Source organism: Brassica napus, chromosome C6 (genome assembly GCF_020379485.1).
Source record: "Brassica napus cultivar Da-Ae chromosome C6, Da-Ae, whole genome shotgun sequence".
Taxonomy (NCBI): domain Eukaryota; kingdom Viridiplantae; phylum Streptophyta; class Magnoliopsida; order Brassicales; family Brassicaceae; genus Brassica; species Brassica napus.
The window spans coordinates 40,441,157-40,463,139 of record NC_063449.1 but is presented as its reverse complement, the minus strand read 5'-3'; the positions used below and the strand labels follow the sequence as shown (position 1 = coordinate 40,463,139).

At 37.4% G+C, this 21,983-nt stretch overlaps 4 protein-coding genes across 9 annotated transcripts; 1 reads left to right on the top strand and 3 right to left on the bottom strand.

Moving 5' to 3' along the window:
- Nucleotides 1-77: 77 nt before the first annotated feature.
- LOC106353967 (serine/threonine-protein kinase BSK11) lies at nt 78-2,613 on the bottom strand. 2 transcript variants are annotated; one of them, XM_022705139.2, is made up of 7 exons: nt 2,079-2,613; nt 1,709-1,844; nt 1,482-1,615; nt 1,307-1,412; nt 1,122-1,192; nt 591-1,049; nt 78-517 (listed from the first exon to the last, which is right to left on the bottom strand). In XM_022705139.2, the coding sequence occupies exons 1-7, from the start codon at nt 2,436-2,438 to the stop codon at nt 275-277; spliced, it is 1,509 nt and encodes a 502-aa protein (XP_022560860.2). In that variant the 5' UTR covers nt 2,439-2,613; the 3' UTR covers nt 78-274. The 2 variants fall into 2 exon arrangements, with proteins under 2 accessions (XP_022560860.2, XP_013649253.2); XM_013793799.3 differs by having other exon boundaries at nt 1,122-1,207; nt 2,079-2,607.
- Nucleotides 2,614-11,569: 8,956 nt separating this feature from the next.
- LOC106357138 (two-component response regulator ARR11) lies at nt 11,570-13,672 on the top strand. Its single transcript, XM_013796817.3, has 5 exons — nt 11,570-11,796; nt 11,888-12,040; nt 12,117-12,506; nt 12,594-12,670; nt 12,746-13,672. Exons 1-5 carry the CDS (start codon nt 11,691-11,693, stop codon nt 13,520-13,522), a joined length of 1,503 nt encoding a protein of 500 aa, XP_013652271.2. The 5' UTR covers nt 11,570-11,690; the 3' UTR covers nt 13,523-13,672.
- A 503-nt stretch (nt 13,673-14,175) lies between these two features.
- LOC106353964 (protein HHL1, chloroplastic) lies at nt 14,176-15,840 on the bottom strand. Of its 2 annotated transcripts, none has more exons than XM_013793797.3 (6): nt 15,306-15,840; nt 15,081-15,218; nt 14,903-14,989; nt 14,729-14,776; nt 14,480-14,643; nt 14,176-14,398 (listed from the first exon to the last, which is right to left on the bottom strand). In XM_013793797.3, exons 1-5 carry the CDS (start codon nt 15,759-15,761, stop codon nt 14,497-14,499), a joined length of 876 nt encoding a protein of 291 aa, XP_013649251.2. In that variant the 5' UTR covers nt 15,762-15,840; the 3' UTR covers nt 14,176-14,398; nt 14,480-14,496. The 2 variants fall into 2 exon arrangements, with proteins under 2 accessions (XP_013649251.2, XP_013649250.2); XM_013793796.3 differs by having other exon boundaries at nt 14,501-14,643.
- Nucleotides 15,821-21,299, bottom strand: LOC106353963 (probable thimet oligopeptidase). 4 transcript variants are annotated; one of them, XM_013793795.3, is made up of 20 exons: nt 20,466-20,791; nt 20,272-20,396; nt 20,033-20,196; nt 19,861-19,951; nt 19,115-19,294; nt 18,935-19,015; nt 18,668-18,748; nt 18,492-18,584; nt 18,335-18,415; nt 18,096-18,258; nt 17,847-17,967; nt 17,688-17,760; nt 17,441-17,545; nt 17,226-17,323; nt 17,105-17,150; nt 16,874-16,970; nt 16,532-16,605; nt 16,337-16,441; nt 16,181-16,261; nt 15,821-16,089 (listed from the first exon to the last, which is right to left on the bottom strand). In XM_013793795.3, exons 1-20 carry the CDS (start codon nt 20,611-20,613, stop codon nt 15,979-15,981), a joined length of 2,118 nt encoding a protein of 705 aa, XP_013649249.1. In that variant the 5' UTR covers nt 20,614-20,791; the 3' UTR covers nt 15,821-15,978. The 4 variants fall into 4 exon arrangements, 1 of the variants encoding a protein (XP_013649249.1); XR_001271907.3 differs by lacking the exon at nt 15,821-16,089 and having other exon boundaries at nt 16,177-16,261; nt 16,857-16,970; nt 20,466-21,299; XR_001271908.3 differs by lacking the exons at nt 15,821-16,089; nt 16,181-16,261 and having other exon boundaries at nt 16,366-16,441; nt 16,857-16,970; nt 17,055-17,150; nt 20,466-21,299.
- Between the last annotated feature and the right edge of the window lie 684 nt (nt 21,300-21,983).

Below are 21,983 nucleotides of genomic sequence, written 5' to 3'. Positions count from 1 at the left end.
TGGATAGTTTGGATATAAAATACAAATTAAATTAAGTGGTTTGGTTACTTTGGTTAAGAATATTTGAACCAACATAGTATACAATGGATAAAAATATTTGAACCTACATAGTATACAATGGTAGAGAATACTGTGAAGCAATATCTTAACACCTTACAAACTGTTATACAGATGATTTGTGTTCATATAAGTCTTCCAGCTACTCTTCAGCATACACATAAATATCTTGTTCTATTTTTCAACACAAATACTTTGAAGTATAATGCAATGTGTTTCAGTTTATGAGCCTCTTGTCTTCCAAGATCTTGGCTTCTTTTAACATGGTACCTGAGTCTTCAAGCATATTCAGCTTTGCAAGTGCCACAGCCTGAAGATAGAGCGCAGTGGGCCAGTTCGGATAAACGCACTGTGCTTGCATCGCATCTCTGAGTGCTGCATCTGCCTGGTCACAGAAGAGATGACAAATACTTCTTCTTGCATAAACAGTGGGAGAGATCATGATCCCTGTTTCTATGAACTGCAAAAATTCAGGACCTTAATTAGAATTCAGGTTGAATGTTTCTGTTTTGTTTCTTATTTTTTTGCCATGCCTGAGTATATTTTTCAATAGAAGATTGAAAATCTTTGTTCCGAAAAGCCGAATCGCCTTGTTGTCTAGTGTTCCACACATCTTTTATCTGTTGAGACCATTGCTGAAAAGAGAGCTCACAAGTAACGTCGTCATTGTAATCTGCTAACTCAAGAATCTGATGGAGAGCTGTGAGGTCCATACGGTGAGAAGCATCGTAAAGTTGAGAACTCTCTGGTTCTTTTTCAGGGTTTTCGAGTTTCGAAATCCCAAGCATTTCATAGGAGGGAATATTTACTTTGTGTTGAAGTGTAGCAAGAACTGAGATGATATCTTTAATCTCCGGCCTGTCCTTTGGGTTATTCTCTAGGCATTTTGAAGCTAATTCAAACACAGTGGCTGCTTCTTCGTCTGGATAGTTTCCTTCCAAGTGTGAATCTATGAAGACAGGTAAGTTTTGCTTTTGAATTGTGTCAACCGCCTGAAATAAACATGTCAATGTTACAAACATATACAACCAAAACCAAATTTGCTAGAGAAGTAGGTAACTCACATGACTTGGAGGGACATGTTTACCACTAACAAGATCCAAAAGAAACGTCCCAAAGCTGAAGACAACACTCTCTGGAATTAACGTACCTAACGTGTATTATATATACATCATTTGCCACAAAGAAGGTATACAAAACAGATAATGTTTTAAAGAACTAATACTTAGTGTAAGACATAAAACGTTACCATCTCTGAGATATTCAGGCGGTGTATAAGCGAGATTCGTGCTGAAGTTTTTGCCATCTTTGCTATCTTTCATCCACCCAAAACATGAAAGCCGAGGATTCCCATTCTGACTGACGAAAAATTCTTAGCAGCTTTTCTCACAAACCCATTTTAAGTAATGTGCAAATGATGTTACCTCATCAAAGAGAACCCGGTAAGCATTGAGATCATGGTACAATGTGCGTCCACTCTGCCTACAGTATTCCAAAGCTTCAGCTACATAAAGTGCAACTCTCAACCGCATAGCCCACTCCATGGTTTGTTTCTCCCCTGTAACTCGAAAAAACTCGAGTACTTATCAACCAAGTAAAGATACATCAAAACACTAACCGTGAATGAAGATATGTTTTGGGATATTCGTACAATGAAACAGATGCTTGGTAAGGGTATCATTAGGCATGTACTCTGAAACGAGCAGCCTTTCATCTCCATCACAACAATAACCTATCAAATTCACCAGTCTCGTATGCCTCATTTTCCCGATATCCCTAGCTTCTGCCTGCATAACCGAACAGTTGGTACGTATAATCATATTAAACATTTTTGTCCGAACTCAAAAACCATGCCAACATTGGTCCTGAATTATAATCCTATCAAAAACTATGTTTATTATAGCTTGGCCATGCCAACATAGGACCATGTTACTAAGACCTTATTACAAAACCTAGACGTAACTATTGGATTAGTTAGACCTCGATATAAAATATATAAGGACATATTTCAAAAAACGTACGGCGAATTGTTTGGGGTCGGGCCATGTTGATTTGGAGAATTTTTTAACGGCGATTTGACGCATGTCGTCTTTAAGACAGCCTTGGTAAACAACATTGGGTGTTTGGTCGGAACAAACCGAAACGACAGCGTTTACGCTGAAATTGTTCGTGGCTTCACGAAGGTCCGCTGCTGAGAACTCGGAGAAGTCCGGAACGGTAGAGAAATGCCATCCCCTGCCGTTACCCACGCCTTCATTACTGACGCGGTGACGGTTGTTCCTATTACTGCGTTTGCCGCCACGACGGGCGGAAACATCCCCTGAGGTTTTCTTGTCACGCAATGACAACGGTTTGAGGAAAGACGATTGGCAGCATCCCATGACCCGAGGCGAGGCGAGTCGACTCGTTAAAAACTCGTTCCTCAGACCATTAAAGGTTCCCTTACGTATAGTTGTGTTTCTTTTTCTCCGGTTGCTTTGGCATCTATTTTCCTTGGCTTCTCTGCAACTTCCAGAATTGTCGATATCTTGCAGAGAATCGTTGGTTTCAAACAATAAAAGGGTCGTTTCGTCTTTTCTCTTCTAACTGAACAGATTAATTTCCTGTTTTCTCGCGCATGTTTTAGGTTTTAATTTGTTTTTAAAAGCAGAAATTATTTTGTTTAGATGATTATCCCACGTTTTTCCTGCCAGACAAGAAAACAGTTAATCACCATTGTTCGAAGCCCATTAAATGATTTTTTTTTTAAACGATATTTGCTTTGCCAGCTTATAAAATATGAAAAAAATTGCTAAAAATATCCATCAAATTTTAGAAAAAGATCTAAATTCACCAACGAGATCATCTCTCTTAACAACAGTCTCTTCTTCACATGAACATGTCTAATGTATCTAAGCTCACAAACTACCTAATATGCATATTACAAGTCCATGCTTTGTTAGATGGCTATGGTCTTGCAAACCACCTCGATGCCGCCCCGGAGATTCCACCGGGAACACTTACCACTGGTGATGCTATCACTAAAAATCCAGAGTATGTCCACTAGACAAGACAAGACAGGTTGAACGCTCTTCTTGGTGCTACATCAGTCTCGCTTCAACATATGGTCTCTCGCACAACTATTGTGTTTCAGATCTACGAAAAAATTGGCGGCTACATATGCCAAAAACCAAGTTATTGTCATATCAAACAACTCAAGAATCAACTAAAAAAACACCAAAGGTAACAAATCCATGATGACTACCTTCAAGATGAAGCTTAACCAAATTGGAATCCTTGGAAAACCATATGATCATGAGGATCAAGTAGAGATTGCCTATAGACCAATACAAGACAATTGTAGAATAGATAGAAAGTAAAGATATTCCACTCAGTATCACTATAGTTCACGAGAGGTTACTCAACCATGAGGCCAAATTACTTGCCGCCAGAGATGTCCCCTCCATGGTGATACCGGCTTCTGCCAATCATATGCAACATCTTCAACAAAACAACTACAACATTTTCTGCATCAACAAGTACAACAACAACAAGAGGTAACAACATATCTTACAATAATGAATGCAGCTACCAGTTCACACATGCTTCAAACACACATCCTTTCAAACCACACCCCTTCAAACCTTACTTTGGCAAATATTAACTCTGCCATGTTCAAGCCCACAACGACAAACGATCTTCACAGTTTCAAAATCTCCAGTAACAATCGGTGAGTGATGCCAATGTAAGTTCTTTTCGGCCATAGCAACCTCGCGCAAATATTGTTATAAATTCTCCTTACAGGGCTGCAAATTGGCGACTGAACTCAGGAGCTACGCACCACATCATCTCTGACCTCAACAACTTGTCCTTACACCAGCCTTATTATGGAGGTTATGATGTCCTACAGTTGACGGTTCAAGCTTACCAGTCTCACACACAGGTTTATCCACTCTCTCAACCCCAACTCATAACCTAGTGTTACATAACATGTGTGTAACAAATATTGATAAGAATCTTATTTCGATATATCGACTATGTTATACTAATGGAGTTTTGGCTGAATTCTTTCAAGCATATTTTCAAGTGAAAGATATCATCAAGGAAAAACTAGTAATAGACTATATGAATGTCATGTCTCACCTTGTCAAGCAACAATCATGCATGGTTACCTCATCAAACCCATAAACATCTCTTTTTTTTTTTGTGGCATTCTCGGTTGGGCCATCCATCATTATCTATTTTAAACATTATTGTTTCTCAGTTTTCTCTTCCTACTTCTTATACTTCTCAAAAATTGTCTTTGTTAGGAATGCATGATTAATAACAGCCACAAATTATCATTTACAAACTCCTTTGTTATCTCTTGTAGTTCACTTGAATACATGTTCACGGATGTTTTGGTCCTCACCTATTATTTTGAAAATCCTAATCATTTATTGTGATAACATGGTTTATTTAAAATAAAACAAATAAATTAAAAAAAAACTACAGCCATAATAAAACAGAATAGCTTTAAGTAACTAATTTTAGATAAAATCAGAATATCTAATAAGTAAATAAAAACTATTTAGATATAATGATAAAATATAATTAATTGTTAATATAAATAAACTATATATAATAAAAAATATATTAAAAATCAAATTCCAAAGTAATTAATAGCATTTATTTTTAAAATATTAATTATTTATTCGGATAACATAGTTAAAAATAAATAAAACAAACAAAAAAATTGATATGGAGGGAACATCTATTTAGAACAAAATATGTTTTTAGGAAAAAAATATGTTTCCCCTCCCTCAAGTCATAAATGAAATCAATTCATTAAATGATACTTTTTTTTTCAAAAAAAAAAAGAAGAGTCATTTATAGATAAGGTTAAAACAGAAAATTCGAACTAAATTATAATGTATCATGTATATTATATACTACGTACATAGGTATTTCAAATATCTCATAAAATTTAAATAATTTTTATTTGACCTAAAACCAGCATATAATACTCCCTCCATTAACTATTAAAAACTGCACAGTTGCAAAAGTCAGCATCTTCTTTTAAGTTAAGTAGTTAACAAAAAGCGTAATGTGTATTAAAATAAAGAACGTAATGTGAAGATTTAATTCAGATATGAATATTGTTGTTAAATGAAAAGCTGCAAAAAAGGTAAAGATCAAATGAAGTTTATGTGTGAAATAAAAAAAAAAACTTCTCTCTCTAAAAAAAAAAAGAAAACCCTAGTTGCAGATCTTGTTGGGGGGTCGGCGGCCTCCTCGGCTCCGGTCCGCCCCCTCCCGTCGCTGCTCACTTCTTTCTCGCCTCTCATCTCCCTCCCTCTTCTTGCTTCCTTTCTCGGTGTTCTGGGGGCTTGCACCACCGCGGTTCCAGATCTGGTGATGTCTCTCTCGGAACTCCGAAGAAGCGTGGAGGAAGAGTGGATGTGAGGTTCCTTCAGTCGGGTGTGGTCGTGGAAGTCTCGATCTGGCGTCAGATCTAGATTCCAGAAGTAGATCCATCTCCTTCCTCTGCTTCCTCTACCTTCCGTTCTCGGCGTGGGTGAGAAGGCTCGCTTGGTTGAAGGCGCTTCTCGGTTTCTCCAGGCGGTGGCGTTGCGGTGTTTCTCTGCGTGTCTTGGTGTTCTCCGCAGGTGTTCCTTGTTAGACCGGTCATTCTATCTCGCGGGGGCTTCAAGGGGTTGATTTCGGTTCGAAATCGTGAAGATCTGTTACGGGTTCTCCGTCGCGGTGCATGTGCGAGGTGGAGAGTCATCGGTCTTGTCAACCACGGCTTATTCCTTTGGTGGCGGCACGTTAAGAGCCTGCTTGTTTCAGGGGCATGGTCTAGGGCTGCCTCCTGTCCACTTTGACTCAAGGTTGTGCTTGCTCGTTCTGTTTTCTTGATGTAGGTCCGGTAATATGTGACGGCTCTTGGTGGTTTCTTCTCCAAATAAAGCTCGATTTGGTGTGAGCGGGTGCACTCGGTTGCGAAGGATGCTGTTTGTTCGTGGAGGCTGCGGATTAGGCGGGCTGCACGAGCTGTTCTTGACGACGTGGATCTTTAAGGACTGATCATCGGGATCGCTATACTCTATCGGGTTCAGACCTCGTTATAATTGCAGCTTTGATTTTGCAGCAAGCGTAGGTTCCAATTCTAGTGCATGTTTGTTAATTAGCTGTTTTTCTTGTAGTCGGTTCATTCTATTGTCCAAGTCTGAGTTTGTGTTTAGTTTTATTTCTGTTAATCTGTTTTTGGTGTCTATGTTGTTCCGTAAAAAACTTAAAACTTGGTAATGAATCTTAACACTTTTACCAAAAAAAAGGAAGTTTATGTGTGAATTAAATATATTTTAGTCTGATCACTATATTATGCGAACAACTCTTATTCTATATTATTAAGATGTTGTCAAATGTATATCTAAAGTATCACAAAAATATTTTTTAGATAAACCACGATTTAAAATGAAAAAAAAACTTAGCTAACTCTCTATTAAAGCTTCGTAAAAGTACAGCTCAATTTTTTTATTGAAGTACTAAAATCATTTAGTAATCATTTTATTTTAAGATTTGGAAAAACATAAGAAAATCTATGTTTGGAAATATTTATTATACAAAAATTTGCAGGAAAATAAAATATCATAAGATATATCTTTATTTTTGTTTCCTTAAATTCGATTATGTATTTTTATGTGTGCATAACTCAACAAAAATTGTAAAAAGTTTATTGAAAGTATGGACATAACAACACCAATGTAGATTTTCTACCCACTTTGTTTTATGGTCTTAAATATTTTTTTCTTTAAAAAGAAAACCTTTTCATAATTTTTACCCAAAGCTTTTTAGATAATTTTTCTACTATTAAATAGTAAAGTGAGTTATACATCATAATCAGGTATCTGTACCAATCTATTATAAAGAATGAGGAAAGTTGATGAAAGAATAAACTAGTGAAAATAAATAACCTCAAGTAGGGAATATTTTATACACACATTTATTTTCTTATAATTAAAATGTTTGTAGAAACCAAATATTTTAAGAAAATAATACCATTAGAATAAATATAAGGAGAGTGTCCGCCAGAAAGATAAAAAGGGCTAAAATCATCTTAATCCTTCCAATTTGTTGGCCACCAATCATACACATACACCTTTATCTTTTTGGATATATTTGTCAATTTCTTTTGTTCAGTAACATACTTTGTTAGTGGGAATTTTCCATTTAGTTACTTTTTAGAATACTAATAATAATATAAATTTAGAATCATTTTGAAAACTAATATGTTTTGTTTATATAGTACTTCATCTCTCCCCAACCCCTCATAAATTTCACTTTTAATCACTCTATTTTTTAAGCTGAAAATGACTTCAGAATTTATATTATCTTCTTAATTATATATGAGTTGATCGCAAAATTTGGATATATATGTTTTGTAGTTAGTATATTTAAGTTTCTATAGTTATAGTGAATTGTTATTTTAAATGACTCGTACTTGGAAAATTATTATAATATCTTATCTTTTAAAATCTATTTTGAATAAAAAATTTGAGTTAAATTATTTCCAATAATTTAGATACAAAATACAAAGTTTATATAGAATACAAAGTTTATATCTCAAAGGTATCATATGCAGCCGCATGTTTTTCTTTTGGCTACATGGAGTTGCAATAAAATGATTATGGAGACTTCTACAGGCAAAAGAATTACAATGTGATTATTACTGGCTCCAGGAAAGTCGTTCCATAAATGAACAGTCCTCGTTCCCGAATAGGAATGTTTAACTATTTTGATATTCTGAGTAAATCAATAGGGCTAATAGTTCAGTGAAGCATAGGAATGTTTAACTATTGAAGTAAAAAAGTTAGTGGTTGTTAAACAAAATTCTTGCCAACTTTTATTGGGTAATTAATTTGAAACATATAGCTTGGATTCCAATGTGCTTTAATTGGTGCTTTTGTAGCTAAGTAAGTCTCATATGTTCTTTTTATTTTGCTCTAATTTTTTTTATATTTACTCTGTGTTTGTAACAATATTCTTCTGTTTTTTTCCTTTGTATTAATTAATGTTTCATTTAATTACCTTGAAGTGTAATTTATTGGGAAAATAAAATTAAACTGAAATTCTTATTGAAAATTTGGCAAAGTTTGAGTTTACATATTTCGAAATTTTACACAAATCAAGCATAAATTTTTTTTTTTTTTTAGTTTATACAAACTTTTTAGTGTTATGTGTAATTAGACAGAACATTTTTAGTATTATTTGTTTAGTTTGGTCTAATAGATTAGCTCTATCTAGTATTTGGATTTGAGATACAATGATGTAGGCCATGTTCGTTTACGTGTCGCGCAACCTGCGACCTGCGACTAAGATTACGTTCGTTTACGTGTCGCGCGACCTACGACTTGCGACCTGCGACATGCGACTAAAACTATGTTCGTTTACGTGTCGCGCGACCTGCGATCTGCGACCTGCGACCAGCGACCAGTCGCGCAATCAAAATTTTCTTAATTAATTTTTAGTCGTTGTTTTTTCGGAGTACACGTAAACGAATGCAGCACATGCATCTCCATTATCAAGACTCGAGTTAGGTTATCTCAGTCACTTGCCAAAATACATATAATGCTTTCACGTTTTGAACAAATTTTCATTTATTGAGATTGAGATTTGTGTGACCAATTGTATTTACCCTCTCATAATTGATTGTTTACTATTAATTTATATATTTTAAAAAAATTCTTAATTTTATGTGTTTTAGATAAACTATCATATAATTTTAAATAGAACATATATTATTATGCATATACATAAATAAGTTTTCTTAATTACTAACGGGTAATCAAATGCCTTTAACTCTTAAAAATATCGAAGATAAATTTTGTAAACGGTATGATTGAATGGTATTTGAGATGAAACAATAATACATGCATTGATCCAAAATCTGTGGAATTATATGGAATATAGCTCATATTTTTTAGTGTGCATAGAAGTGATCATGTCCTGTTCAATATGATTCACTAACACCCTCATTGGTTTCTAGTTATTTATGTCCCAGTCTATTAGGATGCGCTAACACACTCATTGGTTTCCAGTTATTATACTCTCCATAATTAGATAATAATAAAATGTTCTTTTAATTAACTACCATTATCAAACCATTTATAATGGTGAATAACGTACTGAGAAACTTCAATTAAAGGAACGATTAATGTTCATTGGTAGTGGTCTGATACTTATACCGCCCAATAATTAGAGGGCTAAAGCATTAAGAATTTGATTTACATGCACATAATTGATGATTAGTGTTGCAAAGCAGCGCGTAGATGACACGAGTCAGCATGATGGAGACATTAGGCAAATTAAGGGTTTAAAATTTGACCACAAAGTGTAAAATGTCGGCAGGTGATTGGAGAAATGACACTACCAGGCATGTGTGTGGGTCTAATCCAACCTTAGTGCATCTTTTGTGGTGCATTATTATAACCCATATAACTATTCTATATGTTTATATTCAATTAATTAATTGCGACGAATATATCCACAAACACCACCTCATGTTATGTCTATCTTAAGTAGATGTGCCAACAAAAATACGTACCAAAAACGTACGTACGTCTTCTACGTTTTACGAAATCCATATAGTTCGTTAATCGTTATAGGCCCACTGCATCATCGCAGTGACTGTTTTCCCTGGGATTAGAGAATCGTGAAAATTAGTGTACAAATAATTAAAAATTAAATAATACTATGTCAAACTGTTTAACCCACTAAAATAATGTTAATTGGGTCTAGTGGCGTCAACAGAGTCTTTCCTCAGGAGAGAAATCATGTATCTTTGGGTGTAATGCCGCTTGGGAAGAGAACTTAATTACATTTACTGAATTACATTGTGCTGCCCATGATCCATGAAGACCTATGGTCTAGATTCTATGATGTACAGAAAAACATACAATATTCTTTGTAAGTTGATGATGTAAAAACATGTAAGCATTTTATAAGAAAGCTAAATTTAATAGGTCTAGAGACTTTTAAATATAATATATTTGGTCATGAGCAAGTGAGACTTGTCCCATCTCTACTCTAGGTCTGTCCGGCGTACCGTTAGGCAGCCGCCTAAACCATCATGTTTTAGTGCGAGACGCGATGTTGTTCCTTTCAAATGCGGGTCACGTGGATACCTCGTTTCTATCCCATAGCCAGTGTACTTGTACATTTCCACAAATGATAACACTGATTAATTTATAATGCGTTTTCTTTTTCTTATTGGCAGAAAGCTTATGCAAATAGTTAGCTGTCTTATATCTAATTATAAGAAATGAAAAATAATGAATGATAAAGTTCAAGTCTCCACAGGCCACGTCCTCATCCATAAAATAAAAATCTTTGTGCATGACAAGCTGTGTACCATTTTCCTTTTTTTTTTATTCTTCTTTTGTCGTTCTACTAATTTTCTCCAATAAAATATAAAGGTCAAACCTTTAAAGTCTTAAAAGAGTCAAAGATCAAAACAAATGAAGTCTTGACTGAAGGTTAACCGGCATGATATAGTTATTTAGGAACAAAACTGCTTGCTTGGACCACCTGAACTCCGGTACAAATGCTCAATCTATGGTGGTTAATTTATGAAGAGTTTCTGTATAAGAGTCTTCTCAACTTAACCCAGAGAGTAGTTGCCGCTGGCCCGCTGGTACCTAGCTTGGTTCTGAAAAGTCAATGACCGGATACTGTATGCTCATCTAAGAAAGAAAAAAAATCTAATTATAGATGAATACTCTTGTTGCAAAAAGGGTTTTATAATTTGAAATAATCAGATCCGTCCGTTGTAATTTTTTTTTTTGATATTTACGAGGAGTTTCATGGTCCCACTTATGTGATCCAGACTAGCCACGAGATAGGTTTAGAGTCTTCGGTGAGGAGTTACATCAGACCACGTGTTGTTCTCCTAGGACCGAAGAACCCTTGTAAAAGTCTCAGTGACCAGTGCGAGTCGAAACCGGGGCCGTACTTGCAGCTTCTAGACGTTCACCACCAGACTAACGCGTCCTGGTTAAATTGCTGGGCCGTACTTGCAGTTGTAAATTGTTGTTACATGATTATGCGCTCCAAATACGGCTACAATTTTAAAAATATTTATATAATTAGAATATAAAAGTACAATTATAAAGAGAAAATTCCATATTTGTGTTTATAATACCAAAAGAAAGGTATAAAGATAATTAAATATCAAAAAAAAATAAGAAGTGATATAATCCATAATATTATCATAGCAATATTTTAATAACAATTTGAGGAATATTGAGCAGTGAAAGACATCAACTTAGAAATCTAGAGCAAGAGAGAACAAAATAGAAATTCTAACAACTTTCTTTCTGTGTCTCCAGTGAACTTAGACCGAACAATATTCTTCTTACACAAAATTAATTAAAACTATAATTAAAACACACAAATAATTTGGTAACACAGAGAAAATGAGAGAGGCAAAGGGCTAACGTGCGCCACCAGTGACTGACAGTTTAACTAAACGGCGCCAAATATTCCGAGTGTTGTCTTGTCTTTTCACAATAAAACGCAAACAAAAACCCACTCCCACTTCCTTCTTTCTAAAAAAGAACACACACACAAACCACTTTCTCTCTTCTGTCTCTTTCTTTTGCCAGGCGAACATGGATAAAGGCTTCTCTCCCGTCGGTCTAAGAGTTCTTGTGGTTGACGACGACCCAACATGGCTCAAGATTCTTGAGAAGATGCTCAAGAAGTGCTCTTACGAAGGTCTCTATCTAATGTTTTAGACTCATTCAGAATCAACCTGACATGTCTGTCTCCTTAACTTACTCTGCTTTTTGAATTTACTCTGTTGCAGTCACTACATGTGGGTTAGCTAGAGAAGCTCTGAGGCTGCTCCGGGAGCGTAAGGACGGATATGATATCGTGATCAGCGACGTGAACATGCCTGACATGGACGGCTTCAAGCTCCTTGAGCACGTTGGACTCGAACTGGACCTCCCTGTCATAAGTCAGACTTCCCCACAAGCACAAATCAAGATCTTGTCTGATAAATGATTACTAACTTTGTTGTTTTTTTGTTACAGTGATGTCAGTGGACGGTGAGACGAAAAGAGTGATGAAAGGCGTTCAGCACGGAGCGTGTGATTACCTGTTGAAGCCTATAAGGATGAAGGAGCTGAAGATCATATGGCAGCACGTTCTGAGAAAGAAGCTTCAAGAAGTGAGAGACATCGAAGGCTGCTACGAAGGAGGAGCTGATTGGTTCACCAGAAACGATGAGACGCATTATCTTGGAGGAGGTGAAGATGTTTCTTTTGGGAGAAAGAGGAAAGAGTTTGACTTTGAGAAGAAGCTTCTTCTTCAGGATGAGAGTGACCCATCATCATCTACCGCCAAGAAAGCAAGAGTGGTTTGGTCTTTTGAGCTTCATCAGAAGTTTGTCAACGCTGTTAACCAGATCGGTTGCGATCACAGTAAGTACGTTGGGACACTTCAGTTCCTTTCAATATCCCTCCCTTTATCATGTCTTCTTCATAGAGTTGGTGTTTTGTATTTGGCAGAAGCTGGTCCCAAGAAGATATTGGATCTCATGAATGTTCCATGGCTCACTAGGGAAAACGTTGCGAGCCACCTCCAGGTAAAACTTTTACCTTCTCGTTAAATCAAAGAGGGAAGTGAAGTGTAGATTAAGCTTTTTGTTTACTTTTTGTAGAAGTACAGGCTTTACCTGAGCAGGTTGGAGAAAGGGAAGGAGCTGAAGTGTTATTCTGGTGGAGTAAAGAATATGGATTCACCTCCAAAAGATGCTGAATTTAGTTCTCTGATCCATAAAGGAGAGACTGATCCAAAGCAACTTGCTTCATCTTCAGTGTCTGACCCCAGCAGTGATGTTCATATGCCTCCAAAAGCGAAAAAGACGCGTGTAGAATTTGATCCTCCCATTTCCTCCAGTGCATTTGACTCTCTTATTCCCTGGGATGATGTTATTGAACCGAAGCCCACGATTCTGTACGAGAGCAGCTTTCTTCAGCAACAACCATTACCAAGTCAAAGTCCCTATGTTGCAAACTCTGCACCAACTCTCATGGAAGACGAAATGAAGCCTTCTTATGAGACTTGTGTGAATGCAGATGAGTTTCTCATGCCACAAGACAAGAACTCTACTGTGATCCTCCAAGATCTGGTGGACTTGTCTGCTCCCTCTGTCATCTCCTCAAATGTAACGAACGATACAGAGACGATGCTGAGAAGCTTGAACTGGGAGCTTCCAGAATCACATCATTCTGGTTTTATAGACACTGACTTAGACTTCAGTTGGATTCAAAACGAGCATTTTCTTGCAAACACCTCCGGGAACTTCCAAAACTTCCAGTTTCAAGATTACAGTTGTAGCCCATCTCTCCTATCCGAGCTCCCACCTCACCCTTGGTTTGGAAATGAACCTGAGGAGTATACCCTCATGATAGACAATGGTTTATTCATATCTTGAACTTGCTCCATTAACCGTATATTGGTCGGTGTTATGCATAAAGATTTTGTGGGTATACCTGAAAATAATCTCTTCATGATCGAATGCATGTACAATAATCCATGAGTGTCATAGGCTAATTAAACCACAATGATAAGACCATTTGTTTCATACTGTCGCTTAAGATCTTCACACTGTCACATTGCTTTCCTTTTAGACCTATCATATCCTGAGAACCAAGATCTCTACACATTGTATCTATTTGCAAACTTAGTATAACTCCTCGTTCCACGCTTCACATTCTTTTTGGACATGACGCACGACATATCTAACAGATGCCACCAAATCCAAAATGGGAAACTAAACAGAGTTATGAACTATCTAAAATATCCCACAAAGTGAATCACATGCATGCAGGCAATCGATTGTTTATCTGATTGAGATCTAGTTCATTCATAACAAACAAATATGTACCTACAACACATTGCAGTGTTCACAAAATCGGAAGAGATTTTACCTACTGGAGCGATCAGGGAGGTCCTAATTTATCACTGCAGATGGTCTCTGTTCTCCCTCATTGTTGCCTACACGAATTTCTTGGATACAGGGAGAAAAGATTTCCAATTTTCAAGTACAATTATTTGACAATGACTAAGAAGCATTGAACTCGAAAATTTGTAACCAAACAGCTCTTTCTTTCAACAAATCTACAGACACAATAAGTTATATGTTACAAGAGATTTAGGAGAAACTGTTTCTCTCAGAGAGGTGTATAAAGAAAAATGTGCACAAAGTAGCGGGCATCTCGCCCTATCCAGTGAGCTTCTGCATCCCATATCAAGACGGTTGAGACATTAGGAATCAGCCCATCGTGTGTCAATCGTTCAGCCTTGGACCCTGGAAAATAATAGCATACATCAATTTGGAGAAAAGACACCAACAATTCTACTGAAAACTGAGCAAAGAAACATCTGGTACCTGTTTATAATGCATACTTACTTGGCTTTCTCATCAGGGCTTCCTTCGGTTTCTTCATCTGTCCCAGGATTCAGTGATGAAATCTTTCCGAATGACTCTTTTGCATCCCCGAAAAAGTCCTTCACTTTGTCGAATACTGTTTTAAGCTGGTCCTGGGTTGGGAGCTGTGTTCACAATAAGTTCAAACATATATGACAGCAACCTTTTTTATCACACACTATATGGAGTTTTAGTGGCTGTATAGCTCACCTCGATAACATCTGAGGTACTCAGTGCAGCTCTCATATTTCCATTTTCCTGAATGTATAATTCAGACATAATAAGTGGAAAGAAAAAGAAAAAGAAGCAACCTTTTCTATGGTCTCACAGAATCAGTCGAACAGAGCTACCAGTAACAGAATACAAGAGTTTTCAGAGCATTACAACAAGTTTGTAGCCATATCGAAACTCAGTGGCAGTCCGCAAGACACGATGCTGCTTAATTGCTGTCTTTTGTATCTCCTTCTCATCCTGTTGAAGATGAAAACAATCAGAAAGAGACACATATTACAAAGCAGAATCAGACCAAACAGCTAGACAGTAAGCAGCTTGTCTTACTTACTCTGTAAATAACAGCAGCAATGTTTCTAGCAATGGTGTCTTTGTAAATATACTTCCCCAAGAGGTTATCTTTCGCAGCAACCATGATCTTAGCAGTTGTACCACCTGCTATTATACTAAGAGGATACCAAAGGTACACCTGTTTCATGTTCCAAGAAACGCTTATTACACAACAAGACTTCGAGTAAGTAACCAAAGAGATGATGATAGAGAGGAAGAGACGAACATTGGCCATACGAATGAAGATAACGAATCTAGGGTTTCCGTCATCTTCAATCTTAGGCATAGGAGGAGGCGTACGTTGATACTGACGCGCCGCCATACCTTTCTTCCCCTTCGCCTCCACCACTAAAACCTTCCTCCTCCGCTGCGCCGTCTCTAGGCATGACGTTCTCGAGGTGAACAGTGAATGTCTAGCTAAACCGAACTCTTCGAGTCTTCCCGTGTTCTTCAGTGGAAGCCGAGTTAACGCGTTGAGAGACATACTTACCTCCATTTGAGCACTTAGATTCACCAACGGGGGCTTTTTGGGATGATGATGATGATTTCGTGGATCGTACCTTATCCACTGTGACGTGCCACGTCTCCTACTCGGTTGAACCGAACCGGGATTGTAAACCGGATTTGTGTTTAGCCACTCAATCAACTCTTTTATTCTATGTACCAGCTTGAACCACCTCATGTCAGCGTTGGCCACTCAACTAAACCCAATCCTCTCAAATTCAATTTCGGATTCATTAGTTTCAGGAAAAATAAATTGAAAATTAATCATCAACATTCAGTCCTCTCAACTCATTACCAAACATCAATACATGATGTTTCCGACAGCATTACAAAAATGTTAAGCTTCGCTAATGGATTCACTAAGGGATCCTCTAAAGGTGCGCACTGCGCAGATATCACAAACTATACTTTGACCGGCTCTCAATGTAAGCTTCTGTTGATGGTTCCCTTCCAAGAAAACTTGTAAGAAGTTCCATGGCCTCTTTGCCTCCTCCCGGGGCCAACACCTAAGAAGAAAGCTGTTGTGTTACACTCACAGTCACAGATTACAAAAAGAAGTAAAGAATAAACAAGTACGCTTCTCGTTATCTTTTTTACTTTGTCTCTGAACTGCAAGCCATTATACAAATTCGGATGCCCATCTCCAAATTGTGAAGCAAATATATCAGCAGCATAAACCTGTGAACCGGATTCTCATTATTAAAGAAAAAACCATGGCAAAGAGCAATCAGCGCAGTGCAAATCAATTAATACCTCACTCCATAAACGGCTGTAACATGTTGCTTCAGAGCCGATTACAGCACGTGTGAAACATGAAGCAGGGTTTGTTCCTTCCACCACTGGTAGCCCTAACATTACCTATAGACAGAGACACACCGCTACGTACGTATTAAGAGAACTTAAGCGCCGTAAATGAAACATACTGCTTTGAGAGTTTCTGCTTTTTACCTTTGGATGAAGACTCCTGATTAGTTGGTGAAAGTCCACATCATCATCCGAATATATTTTCTGATCGAATAGACCTGAGATTATCAATGGTTCAAGTATCGTTAGTCAATCCCAATATTTGCCTTAATCATGAAATGCCTATTACTGAAGTTATAATAAGAACCACTCTCTACTGATCATACTAACAAACCATTAGTCCTAACAGTGGTGAGAAAATTAAAATGAAGTGGATACACTAAGATGAATCAAACTGAAGAGGTATATAATCATAAAGACATGTTTTGACAGTAGCCTATTAAAAGTCACTTTATTCAGATAAGATCACCGAAAGAGATGCCCCACAGTATAGTATCTCTTGAAGCGACTTGAGTGCAGAGAAGGAATATCGCCAACGTTTGAGTGTTTTGCAGACTTCATCCACAAGTGGCTTGGTGATATCCTGCATGTCCAGCGAGTTAAATAAAGCAGTCACAGTCTAAAGGGCATCAGGAATAAATCTCAAGTTGAGCCAAATTATTATTACTAGTCGACCAAAGAAGAATTGTCAACCATTCTGTCATGCAAAGCCCTCACCTGACGATAACCTGATATTAACTTCAAGGTGAAACTCTCGTAACACCTAGAAATACAAGAATCATATTCCATCTGTAAGGCACTGTGTTAATACAGAAAATAAAAATTACAGTTAACTTGCCAGTTTTCCAGTAGTTGAGAAGGGATCTCTCGAAAGTCAGGGTCAACACGTAGGCCTGAGAATCTAGCAAATGAAGCACGATTGCAGATATGTTGGACCTATATTCCAGTGGTTAACAAGTAACATTAGTTCAAAACATCCTTCAACATATACAAAAAACAATGTACAGCATCATCTATTCATTTTTTTCCAAGTAACCAATCTTATTCACGTACCACATGGCCAAACTCATGAAAAAGATTAACCACCTCAGAGAACCCCAAAGGCACAGCTTCACCACCATCCTTTGCTAATTGTGCAATAAGCAATGCCACAGGAATCTAGAGACAGAAACAGAACAAAATAAATGCCAGAATAAGAACACGTTCAATTTCATTGGCACAAGATTTCCAATATCATAATTATCTTCGAACTGCATGACATTTGTGCACAAAGGTATGACATGGATGTAGGATTTGTCACCTGACATGCACCATTGGAGAACAGTGCATTGTTCTGAAGAGCAACCACACAGCTCTGACTAAATTTCCCTTCCCTGTTAAACAATATAATGCTCACAACTTAAAATAAAGTGGAGGAAATGAAAGTGAAAAGGGGATTAAGCTAAGGTTACTTATGGACCTTGAAAACATGTCAAGATAGAAATATCCCAAAAGCTTTCCAGATCCGGAGTCAAAGACGGCAAATGCTCGAACATCATAATACCAGACATCAATTTCTGTAACCTCTTCAATCTTTATTCCTGCATAGAGAAATTGGTCAGCAAGCTATGACGACGATGGAATAAATAAATAGTAAATATCCTCGAGCCAATTAGCAAAAAAAAATTATTAAGAGCCAAAAGATTAAGAGTTCAGACTTTAGACTCACCAAAAAGGTCCTGACATATTTTAAAGATCCCGGGAAGGACCAAACTGATAGGAAAATATTGTCGGATATCTCCAAAATCAAGATCAAACTGCAACTCCTCTACCCTCTTTATATAAAATAAAAGATCTTCTACACCAAACGGAAGCTCCCCTTCTTCTTTCCTCTGATATTAGAACCCAACAAGTTGAGTGTTGTGAAAGGCATCACAATTTTATGAAATAGACAGCATTACATTTTACCTTCAAGTCTTTCAAAAAGGACAACTCTCTACTAGCCAAATCAGTTAAATTGGAAGAAATGTCCTCCAGGAACCTGATCACCTGGACACAAGGGGCGTCAGTTTAAACGACATGATGAATAATGATAAACTAATAACTTGAAGGATCTTTCACAAACCCTTGTTGATGTCTTTGACATCCTATGATCGAGAGCATAATCTGCAAAGTGTGCATAACCAAGTAAGCGAGCTAATCTATGGCGCGACTGAACCTACAGAGACGAGTATAGTGAGATGTCAGCTGATTGAAGTCTGCTGCAGGCTTCTGTCAATTCCAGAGTAGACATGCAAGTACCAATTTTTGTAAAACCGGAATATTGGCATCTCCACATCTCTTTCCATATGCCATAGCCACTGTCTTCCTTGTCTTGGCTATCTGCAAAGTTTAAAAGAATAGCCAAAATATGTTCAACGATAAATTCAAATGTAATGGCGTCAACACATAGAGGGATGATGAAACTGTACCCAGTTATAAAAAGCCAGTATCAAGAACAGGTAAGTTATTGTATCTTCAATGTTTTATGTGGCATGGCAATTAAAAAAGGTACATGAGAATTGTTACCTTGCACAACTCTAGGATAGCTGCCACGTGATTACTTTCCAAGGTGAGCTTGAATTCTTTATTTTGAGTTTTATCCAAACTCTGAAGGAGGAAGTGTAGAAATGGAATTTAGTTATGGAAAAGTCAAGCTCACAAATTTGCATGTGACATAGCAAGCTAAATAACATTTCGGTTAAACACCTGAAGGAATTCCAGAGGCAGACCAGCAAGCTCAGCCTCGGTAAAAAAGAGACAAGAACTATCTTCATTTAAGTTCTGAACGTAACGCATGCTTAGCTCATCAATTTCATTTCTCAGTCTATCCACTTCCTCTCTTTTTGTTGCAGTAAGGTTCAGACCATTGTGCTCGAAGTCTCTAACCTGTCACTGATAAAACAGAAATCAATACACTTGTTCAACTCACACATCTAAGTAAAGAAAAAAGAAGCGTGCAAGCAACTCTTGCAAATGTGCTACGAATTAAAGCTCATTACTGCAACCACTTTCTTCTAGAGAAACGGAAGGAAGATCATAAATTTAAAACCTCTAGTTAACCCTAAAGAATGTTTTAATCCATGAGGATAAGAAAATCTCAAGACTTTGTGTTACACAGGTAGGAAAAAAAAAACAAAGTGTTGGTTCTTATCCACAAGTAGTCGACATGTTTTGCACAATTCAGGGCTGGTCAATCCACTTACTACCAGCACAAGTAAAGTATACTAAGGAAACGTCAAAAGTACAAACATGACTAACAAACTCTAGAATTGTGAAGGAGACATTAGAGCTAATAACAACAACGCTAAAGAGGACAGATATACGAAACTATTGTATCTCAATGAGTAAGTTGTTTTTTTTTCTAGTGTAGGCACTACACTGCCATAACGTTACACATTTGGAAGAGGTTTAGCTCCATGATCATGTGATGTCTGAGATTCAGGTTTCCTTACCAGACACTGTAGGTAGCGTTTAGCTTCCGGAGAAATTGATTCTCCCTTTGCAGCATAAACTTTGATAACGCGGTAAACATCTTCACGTTTTCTGATACGCTTGCACAAAGATATAATCATCAGTTTCATACGAACATCAATAAAAAAAAGGAATCCACAAAAAAAAAAAAACCTGCAGGAGAGAAGATGATCGTCTATCTTCAGCTCAGCTTCAGCACTAGCTTTACGAACGTTATCGTGAGGAGATAACATCTTAGGTATCACACAGGATTGTATAAGAGGAAGCTGTCTCGCTTCAAGCTCCGCCGGTGGCAACACAACATTCTCATAAGAGAGCTAACAAGAATCAAACAATCAAGTCAGAAACGTTCTCCATATCCATCTCTTTTTCCAGTAATTTCAGAAAATAACCTTGTTTAGAGGAACCAAGGCGACATCATCATGAACTCTCGTGGAATTGGAGATGATCTCGTCGGCTAATTCGAGAATCTCCTTCGCAGATAGGTTAACACAAACAGAATCACATCCAGGAAGACCTAAATCGAGACGTCAGCAATTGTGAGATACGAATTCAAACAAGCGGGAGGGAGAGAAAGAGAGAGTACCTTTCTTCTTGTATTTGTCCTTGTGAGACTTGAAAGCGAAGATGGCGAAGCTGACGGCGAGTCCGAGCAGCCCGGCCGCTCCGGTGAAGGTTACAAGTTTGAGCTTCATGGGATTGAATCGTAGCGTTTTCTTGTCGTTTTCTGTCATTTTCCTCTCTGCTATTTTTGCTCCCTCGGGAAAAGCTTTTAGTGGGGTAGTAGTGAGTGACGACCCTCACTCACTCACTCACTCATGTTTAAAGGCAGCCCTTAACCACGTCCCTTAACATAATTAATCAAAAAAAAAAATGGAAAACACGAAATAAAGCAAAGGGGCGTCCCCTAATTAAGTGCTTGAAGGCACGGTTCTTTGGGCGACGTGTCACTCTGGTATTGGTTCTCCGAACGGTGAAGTCGTTCTTGTTTCTTTCTCTCTTTCCTTTCTCTTCTCGGTTGCTCCGCAAGAGCGACGAAAACGGCGATTATCTCGACCTCTCCGTGGATCTCGTCGACGTCTCTACGGGTTTCTCACGTCGACGATGGACAACGGCGAGCTCTCTCTTTGTCGGTGCTCTCCTCGACGAAACGGCGATTTTTCTCTCTCTCTCTCTCTCTGTGCTCTCCTCGACGAAACGGCGATTCCTCTCCCACTCGGTGGCTCTCGTCGGGGAAGGAAGACGGTGAACTCTCAATCGGTGGTTATCTCTCTCTCGTGGTGGCTCTCTGAAACGCGATTGTTTTTTCAAGGGAATCGAAAGGTAAAGCGTATCTTTGATTCTTTCAACCATGCATGTTTTTGATTCAGAGAGTTTTCTAATTTGTCTTAATTTGTTTTCTGTGTTTGTGTCAGTACATTGATTGGATCAAGAGGCATGATCCAGGACTGAGGAAGAGGCGTGAAGTGGGCACAAGACCTGTCTCTTTGGCAGACAAAACCACCACGATTGTTCGCAAAGGTACTTTATCTTTTATCTTTCTAGATGTATAAAGTTTAAAATGTTGATTGTGATCTATGTTGCGAATGTTTGAAATGTTGATTGCGAATGTGAATGTGATTTTAGTTAAAGTTTGAAATGTGATTGTGATCTATGTTGCGAATGTTGATGATTTTAATTCTTGGTTGAAATGAATTTTGAACTAGATAAAACCTATGACTTTGGTCTGTTCAATTGGATGAAGCATTGTTTAATTGGGAATTGTTTGTGATATATGTTGTGATTGGTTGAAGCATTGTACACGAGTTTGCTCTTGTAGTTAGCGAGTTTACTCTTCTTTGAAACGAACTGTATTGTAGTTTTGTGTTAGGTTATATAATAAATAGAGTGGTTAGTGTAAACTAATAAATAGTACTAGTTATTGTTAGATTATAGTTGTGGTAGGCAATAAATACCTTTGGTTATGGGTAGATAGAAAACAATGGTGTGTTGATTATGTTTAAAATGTTAAGTTTAACTTTGTTTTGTTTAATAAATAAATTTAATCTTTGTTTCAAATTTAATGTTTATAAAAAAAAATAATTTTTTTTATTGGTAAGAACCG

Bases quoted from the DNA above. Each gene is read 5' to 3' on its own strand.
- LOC106353967 (XM_013793799.3), bottom strand. From the start codon at position 2,438: ATGGGATGCTGCCAATCGTCTTTCCTCAAACCGTTGTCATTGCGTGAC. The intron at 1,616-1,708 runs GTACGAATATCC...TTCGAGTTACAG, and splicing joins TACCAAGCATCTGTTTCATT to GGGAGAAACAAACCATGGAG. The intron at 518-590 runs GCATGGCAAAAA...GAATTTTTGCAG, and splicing joins CTATTGAAAAATATACTCAG to TTCATAGAAACAGGGATCAT.
- LOC106357138 (XM_013796817.3), top strand. From the start codon at position 11,691: ATGGATAAAGGCTTCTCTCCCGTCGGTCTAAGAGTTCTTGTGGTTGAC. The intron at 12,041-12,116 runs GTCAGACTTCCC...TTTTTGTTACAG, and splicing joins ACTGGACCTCCCTGTCATAA to TGATGTCAGTGGACGGTGAG. The intron at 12,671-12,745 runs GTAAAACTTTTA...TACTTTTTGTAG, and splicing joins ACGTTGCGAGCCACCTCCAG to AAGTACAGGCTTTACCTGAG.
- LOC106353964 (XM_013793796.3), bottom strand. From the start codon at position 15,761: ATGAGGTGGTTCAAGCTGGTACATAGAATAAAAGAGTTGATTGAGTGG. The intron at 15,219-15,305 runs GTTCGTCTCTTC...AACATGAAACAG, and splicing joins TCTTCATTCGTATGGCCAAT to GTGTACCTTTGGTATCCTCT. The intron at 14,990-15,080 runs GTAAGTAAGACA...CATCTTCAACAG, and splicing joins TTGCTGCTGTTATTTACAGA to GATGAGAAGGAGATACAAAA.
- LOC106353963 (XM_013793795.3), bottom strand. From the start codon at position 20,613: ATGACAGAAAACGACAAGAAAACGCTACGATTCAATCCCATGAAGCTC. The intron at 18,416-18,491 runs GTTTGTGAAAGA...CCTTGTGTCCAG, and splicing joins TGTCAAAGACATCAACAAGG to GTGATCAGGTTCCTGGAGGA. The intron at 18,259-18,334 runs GTAAAATGTAAT...TTCTAATATCAG, and splicing joins CCTTTTTGAAAGACTTGAAG to AGGAAAGAAGAAGGGGAGCT.